At 37.9% G+C, this 8,114-nt stretch overlaps 1 protein-coding gene across 2 annotated transcripts in view; it reads left to right on the top strand.

The window, feature by feature from the left end:
* LOC119419529 (neuropilin-2) overlaps positions 1–8,114 on the top strand; it is a 138,475-nt gene that overhangs the window by 18,607 nt on the left and 111,754 nt on the right. For both annotated transcript variants that reach the window (XM_037686863.1, XM_037686864.1), the window contains exon 2: positions 1,214–1,394. In XM_037686863.1, coding sequence (XP_037542791.1) covers positions 1,214–1,394 — 181 coding nt within the window. The remainder of the gene's footprint in view (positions 1–1,213; positions 1,395–8,114) is intronic.

Below are 8,114 nucleotides of genomic sequence, written 5' to 3'. Positions count from 1 at the left end.
CAGTGACAGTAACTGTGGCTTCTGGAAGTCTGTGTGTGTATGTTATAGCAGGTTAGTGAGTCATCCTCGACTACAATCACGTCTTTGTGCGTCACTTTGCTAGAACAGCTTTTGACCCCATACACATAAAAACGAAATGTAATATTGTTTCCTGTTTGTTACTCATTTCCTGTCACTGCAAACATAAATCATCTATTGATACCCAACAAAGTTCAACAGGTCATCTGGACAGTTTTTTTTTGTTTTTTTTTGAGACATTTCATCCTTCATCCAAAGGACTTCATCAATCCGAGGAGCCACAACAAACTGAGTTCCACAAGCAGCAAACCCACACAGAGGACCAACCAGTTTGCTGATAAGATGGTTTCTGGGGCTCGCCCTCTCCCCCGTCGACTCCTCTGAGGCAGCCATAGCCAAAGTGGTTCAAAACATCAAAGTTCATGCTCAATAATCCTTTTGATTTCCTGTGGTTTTGTTGTTGTGGCTCCTCGGACTGATGAAGTCCTTTGGATGAAGGATGAAAAGTCTCCAAAATAGATAAATAAATAAACCATCCAGATGACCTCACTGAACTTTGTTGGCTTTTCTACCTGGATCATTGATCATGAACTTTTATCTTCTATTGATAATTTTACACTCTTTACAGATAAAAATGATAATTTTTACTGTAGTTCATTGTTGTTATTGTCTACTGTTTTGTTGTCTGTACTTTATATGTTCTGTCTGGAACAGGTCCCTCTTGTAAATGAGTCCCCGTGGTTCAATGAGGCTAGCCTGTATAAATAAAGGTTGAATAAAAAAAAAAAAAGAAAGAAATGTCTTGAATATCATTAAGAGTTTTCACATTCCTGTGTTCAGTCTCAGTAACAAACAAGACTGACTCTGATGATCCTCTCATCTGGGGTTCTGAGGGAATTCAATATAATTTTGCATTATTATTGGGGTCTTAGTCTCTTTGTATTGGCAGTGATTGTTATTTTCATTATAATTTATCCTACTCATCCCAGAGCATCCTTATTTTGTCATTCTGTGTTGATAGGTCTCTGATACTCTAATTGTTATGTATTTGCAAAGGATAAGTGCTTGATACTTGTGAAGAATATTAAAAACCTAGAAACCCTTGAAGAAATATCTATTGCAAAAAGAAAACAAACCCCTGCAATTTACACGTTATATTTTTCTTATCTTCTTATTTTTCTCTCCCTTCATGCAGCATCTGAGCCATGCGGTGGGTACTTGGATGCGAGCGATGCCGGCTACATCACCACACCCGGCTACCCGCTGGAGTATCCCCCCCACCAGAACTGCCGTTGGGTCATCACAGCCCCCGAGCCTTCGCAGCGCATCGTCCTCAACTTCAATCCGCACTTCGAAATAGAAAAGCTGGATTGCAGGTTAGGACACGATGGATGGATGGGAAAAAAAGTTGCATACGAAATTGAATTGAGTCTAACAAGTTTTATTTATTTATTTGTTTATTTATTTTCATGTCACATGTTTTTGCCTGAGAGTTTCTGGGTGCGTTCAGTAAACTTCGGCCCACTCTCCTTCTGTTTCTCTGGCTTTCACTTTGCCATAATAATCACTCTGGGACCTCCCTTGGTCCCCTGCCTCTAATTATCAACGTCTAATTACAACACATTTACAGTTCCAGCAATGGTTTTCACACTTTGGATGTCTTAAAACCGATTAGAGGATTTGGTGTTCCTCATTGTTTTTTGTCTGTTTGGCTTTGATTGCACAGCCAGGCTGACGGGGAAGCAGCATGAAAGACAAATTAAATTGAAAATGATTGTACTGCTGGATGAAGAATTTCCAGAGGGAACGATGTGCTAATTATAGTTTCAGAATTCCCAAGAATCTATAAGATATCTGTGGACACAAAACACAGAAACAAAGTACACAAGCAGTGCGTTTCAACCTGAGCTCATGTTTTAATTTATTCTTATACAGGTATTAATATTTACCCATACCCAAAATAGATAGTTGAATCCTTCCAGCTCAGATATACCAAAGTATTTCAAATATGTCTTTAATGAAAATTGAACATTGATAATTTTCTTGTCGTATGTAGTTATGAGCCGGTTTAAGATTCTGACATTTGAGCAACAAAACCAGTTTCACCCAAGTGAAACAAAAATAAATAAATAAATGCATCACATTACTTATTAGTTTTTCATTTAAAATAAAACTACAAATACTATGATTATGCTGCCTAAATAATATTACATATAGCCTGATAATGACTACTTTACAGGTGTAATGGTATAATATTACAAAATAAGACATGTATTATTAGTTATCTTACTTTAAATAAAATTAAAAAAAACTGAGAAAACAAGTGAATAATTGCAGCGATTTGGCAATTATTTTTACTTTGGATGCCCCGACAGGACCTGAGCTCAAACCTTCAGCCTCAGAATCATGAGACAGGTACTGACCACTGAGCCACTATAGCCACTAATAGTTTTTTTTTTCCTTCTTTCGGCTGCTCCCTTTGTCAGGGGCCACAGCGAACTGTCACATGAAGACTTGGCATTTATTTTTACGCCGGATGTCCTTCCTGACACAACCACCGAGCTACCACAGCCCTCTGTGTGGAGCAGAGAGCTGCTATCTTGGGTGCCCGGTGGAGCAGATTGGGGTTAAGGGCCTTGCTCAAGGGCCCAGAGTGGTGCAAATGAGGGTGGAAGCAGATGTGGATGCTTCACCTATCTCACCCACATTTTTGATGTTGTCGGTACCGGGAGTTGAACCAAAGACCAAGGTCCACCTTCTCTAACCTCTGCGTCACCACTCCCTCATAGCTACTAATAGTTATTTTATACTAAGTGTGTCCATTGTACACATTATTGCATCATCTTTGCTGTTCTGCTCTTTGTAAAGTGTTTAGAGCCTGACAAGTTGATGCTAGTTTTTAACTGACTGGGTAATTAGCATGCAGTGGGCTGTATAAAGTTCACGTGCTAACATGCTAACTTGTTTCTTGTTGCTAACTTTACTTTCAAAGCAGTGTTACCTTCAAAAGGGAATCTTATGTTCTACTGGTAGACAAGCCATGAATGACTGGGTGGGTTATTTGTCAGATAAAACATAGAGCCGACCAATTAATCTTTTTTTTTTTCAAGAGTGTAGACGTTTATCTCGCTAACAACATAACTGAATGCATGATTATGGCAACAGGTAAGAGAGAGGGAGAGCTGCTCGGCACTCCATGTGACCAGAGTGCCAAAACCCTTTCTTTGTCTTTGTCTCTTAATAAAAGTCATTCAAACCTTTATGATCAGTATGATGGAAATAGTTTTACGCTGGGACTTTCTAACTCCATGGTAGACCTGGAAACTGGTAATCGGCCTTGGCCTTGTAAAAAAACAACATGTTTTGCTATAAAAAATAGTAAACCAGGCTCCGCTCTTTGTCTCATAGGCCTTGTCTTTCTGCAGCTGCTCTAAGCATTTATGGCAGAGGGGATTTCTGCTGTTTGTGTTCGCATTTTCTTTGAGATTTCTTCCGTTTCCATCCCTCCTCCTCCCTTCTGACATTTTTACGTCCATTTAAAGTCCAGTAGTTTCCCAACAGGAACAAATGCAGTGACAGCAGTAAATAACATCTGGTTTATTTATCACAGTGCATGCATGAAGCATACTTTATAGAGATATAGCTCTCTGTCATGAGATGTTTGCACATCCTCTTACGGTTTAGCCTAATAATTCTATGAATTATATGCGTTAGGGTTAGGGTCAGAGGGTGTGAAGAAGTAGAAGCTGAAGGTGTGTGTTCATGATTGATAGTCCAAAACAGCAGCAGTGCAAAGCACACACACACTTAGAGAGACACCAGCGTGTTTGTCTCCGTCTTCAACTCTGGATGTTTCTTGCATTTGCTATGGTTATAAGAACATTAAGCATGTTTTGTTTTTCTCAGCTTTGAGAAACAGTAAACTGATGGTAATCTCCATTTAGAGGACAAAAAATAAATAAAAACCTCATCTAGCGGGGACAAAGAAGTCTACTATAGTTCTGAACAAAAACCTCTTTATGAACAGCCACAGGGTTTCATTCTGTCAAATAAAAAAACCCTCATGATCTGTTACCGTATGTCCCTCTTTCGTTTAATAAGTTATCAACATGCTAACAGTCGCAAAATAAATCTGTTGTGAATCTGTAGGATCTTTTAATTCTTAATCTAAATCAGTCCATCCAGGAAATTGCAACTGCAACTACTTATTCAAATTCATTCAGTTCCCCCAAAATTTTGTTCAGTCTTGCAACTGTGACCAATCACAAAAACTTTTCTTCTTTTTTGTTGATTTGACCAAACACATTTGCTTTCTGCCTGTTTTCACTTTCTGGAGTTTGCAAATGTCACCAAAAAAGCACATTTTCCATCAAATTATCCAGCTAAAATCTGTGCGAGTCGGCTTCCAGAAATATTATGTGAAAGTGGTGGAAAACTGTTTTATGACTTTGGTCGTAAACATAGACATGTAACATACAAATAATTTTACTTGACAGGCAGTTTTTTTTTTCCATTAAAACACGACTGAGTTTGTTTGATTTGTTTGTTAGATTTTTATCATTACATTTGGAATTTGACATCAATATGTCTGAAAATATCCTGTGCCAATAATCAGGAGTGATTCTAGAGTCTGACCTTTAGAGTTAGCCTCAAGTGTTGACAAAGGCTCTTGGCTTGAACAACACAGTGGCCATTGGCATCAGACGCGTTTGTAAAAGGGGAGTGGTGGTGGTGGGGGGGGGGCAGACACACTGGTGAGGGTGTCTGGAGGTCCTCCCCCAGAAAATTTTGAATAAAGTAGATGCCATTTCTTGCATTTTGGTGTGTTTTAACAGGTTTGGAAACATCTGCGTTTACCTACATAAGTAAATACTTGATTAAAGATCATGGCACAACAAGAAGTAGCGCTAAGCTAGCGGCATGCGATTCAGTCTATGATGCTACAAACGTAGCGCTCTGCTTTACATTACACAACCTAATAAATGCTTTGTACAAAATCGATTTAGCGTTAACTGATCATAACAAAGACTAAACTTATGCAACCAGAAGTTGCAACAAATATCTACAAATAAAGCACACAAAACAAAGCACAACTAGCCTTCCTGATGCATGCTCAATAATACAGGTAGAAACATCTAAAAAAGTTAAGTCTGGTCCTCTGGACATTCAAAAAAGCACAAGTAGCTTTAAGCATTAAACTTTAATTTAACCATTAAGCGTAAAATGTAATTATGACAAAAAAGGAGGATTTACTTGCAGTTACTTTTGAACAGTTGAACTTGTGGTACTTCCTGTTTGTAACTGTTGTATCCAGCTGCTCGTGAGGTCGGGCTACATCCATCTTTTACATTTTTCCAAACTTTGTTTAATTTTGGAAATTGAATAAACGGTATTCCACCCGCTAAACGCTCAGGGTAACGCTGTCTAAACTGCATGTTCTCCACTGACAACGTTCAACCATTTTTTCCTATGATTTTTCACAAAATCCCTCTGACTGCAAAACGTTCAAAACGCAAAATCCCGATAATATTGTCAGAGGGAAAAGGGGTGGAGCTTCTGCAGGTAAGGGGCGTTTCACTTTAGGATTAACTGAGGTCGCTCATTGACAAACCTGCTGGATTGATTGACAGGTGGTGTTGAGGATCTGACTCATTCAAAAAAAAAAAAAAAAAATCATAAATTTTCCTGGTTTGTTTGAAGTGTCATCATTTATTCCAAGTTTATTCTATAGTTTTGGTGAATCTAAGGTTTAAGAACTGAGTCTCTTTACAAAATCCTCATGATGATTTTTTTTTAAATTATTTTTCAGGGGTGTTGAGTAAAAATTTAGGTGTACTTGAGCACCCCCAAAAAGAGGCTAACATTGCCATTGTCAGTAATGTTGAGTTTTCTACATTTGTTTGTACTTGGAATGTTAAAGGAAAAGTCAAGCTTTAAGACAATGCGACTTTGATCACATCTGTCCTGAAAGTTAAACATTTTATGTCAAAATAATAAAGAGTCTGCAAAATCCTAAAGGGACTACGTTAGTGTGAGTCCAATATGGTATTAATAATCTTAATTTACAATACATCACATTTTGTCAGTCATTCTGCAGGTTGTAAAGCCAAACTCAGTGGACGATCCATCTACAGTGTATATATTTCACTAATAAGAAACAGAGGCAGGACTGAGAGGTGAAGGGAAATACAGACAAGCAAATGTGCTAACGTTGCCTAAACTATATCAGCAGATACAAAACATCTCAGCATGACCTCTTTTTCCCATTCACATGACTGTCACTGTAGGATTGTAGACCGGGACAATATAAGACGGGTTTCAGCTAAAAATGTACTGCGTCTGCATGGTGTGAGTATGATTCATGGAGCGTTTCTAAACCACGCGACAGACTGGTGCAGACAGAACGTTCTAGTTCTGCGTGTCATCTATTTTTCACACAAAATGTTGTGAAATAAAAGGAATGAGTGAAGAGGTTTGAATGAAGCTTACTTTGCTAGATTGAAGTGTTGGATTTTAGAAATGTACAATAAATTATTTCCATTGAACCTGGTGCCGACAAGCGTTTTGTTCAAAGATAAATGTTGCTGAGAAGAATACCGTATTTTTCGGCCTATAAGTCATGCCTTTTTGCCTAATTTGCATCCCCTGCAACTTAAACGTTGAAGCAACTTATTTATGGATTTTTTCCCATATTTATAAACCAATTTTTGGCTGAGATGTGACTGTTTTAATTCATTCTGATATGGAAAATATCGAACACTACAATTTTCAGCCGCTAGATGATACTCAAGCAGTATGGCATGCCGTTGTGTCATGTAATAGGTAAAAGTGACTATTAATGACACAATCAGCATGCCTTAGCCTTCCACCTTCATCCAGCTCTGGGATCATGCCTGGAGCAACCGTCAAATCAGCTTCATTTTGCTGTGCCGCCCCAACGAAATGCAACTAATTTGACCAGTGAAGTGCATTTATTAAGTAAAAGTTCAACTGAGACACACCTTTACTATAAAGTCGAGCAAACACATATTTGTTTTTAGATGCTTATCTTGTTACATTTTTGTTAAAGTTCTCCTGTGCACGCTCCCGCGGCCGCCATTTGGCAACCAATTGATTTTTGGCACAACACCGGCCCACGTTTCCAGGTTGTCAGCGGTGACGCGTAATAGATGCGACATATACAGCAAAGCGACTTATTTATGTTTTTTTCCCACTTTATTAGACATCTTTGGACTGATGCGACTCATACAGTGGTGTGACGTGTACGGCGGAAAATACGGTGTATCTGTCTCTCAGAAGTTAAACAACTGAAAGTCTCAACAGGAATAAACCTTGTTGTTTTGTATATTTACTAATAAAAAGGCAGTCTTGGTTTTTGTTTTTAACATATGCATTATATAAAAGTGACACATGTAACAGTTCATTTGTATGAAAAAAAAACAGCCAAAACATTTGGGACATTTTTCTAAAAGTGAACAGTGTTCAGAACTTTGAATTAATATTTTAATGGTTACTAACCGAACAAAAAAATGTTGGGTTGTTTTGCCAAATGTAATTTGGTTCTCTCAGAGGTCCCCAGCTCTTGTCCTTGTGGCCTGCTGTACTGCATGTTTTAGCTTCAACACCTGATTCAAATATTTTAATTATCCATTCAGATTATCATCAAGTGCAGCAGAAACTTGTCAAGAACTATTTAATTTCAGGCAGGTGTGTTGAAGCAGGGAAATATCTTAAACATGCAGAACAGTGGCTCTCGAGAACCAGGTTTGGGATCCTCTGATCTAACTGACCTGTTGCTCAACAATGTAATTCATTACAAAACGTTCCTCCAGTTGTTTCTTAATAATACCATTTATGTGTACAGCCTTTTGTTTCCTATGTTGGAGATATATTAGAATACAAAATTACTTTACTCTTTCCTAGTTTCAACATATACAGGATGTTTTCTGTCCTCCGTTATGAATAAAATATGGGTTTATTCAATTCAATTCAGTTTATTTATACAGCGCCAAGTCACAACAGAAGTCTTCTCAGAACACTGAACAGAAACATTCATATATATAAATCTGAATGTATATATATATATATATATATAT

The sequence above is a fragment of the Nematolebias whitei genome, chromosome 13, assembly GCF_014905685.2.
Source record: "Nematolebias whitei isolate Nwh7 chromosome 13, NemWhi1, whole genome shotgun sequence".
In the NCBI taxonomy this organism is placed as follows: domain Eukaryota; kingdom Metazoa; phylum Chordata; class Actinopteri; order Cyprinodontiformes; family Rivulidae; genus Nematolebias; species Nematolebias whitei.
The sequence above is the reverse complement of the archived record's forward strand: the minus strand, read 5'-3'. Positions and strand labels throughout refer to the sequence as shown.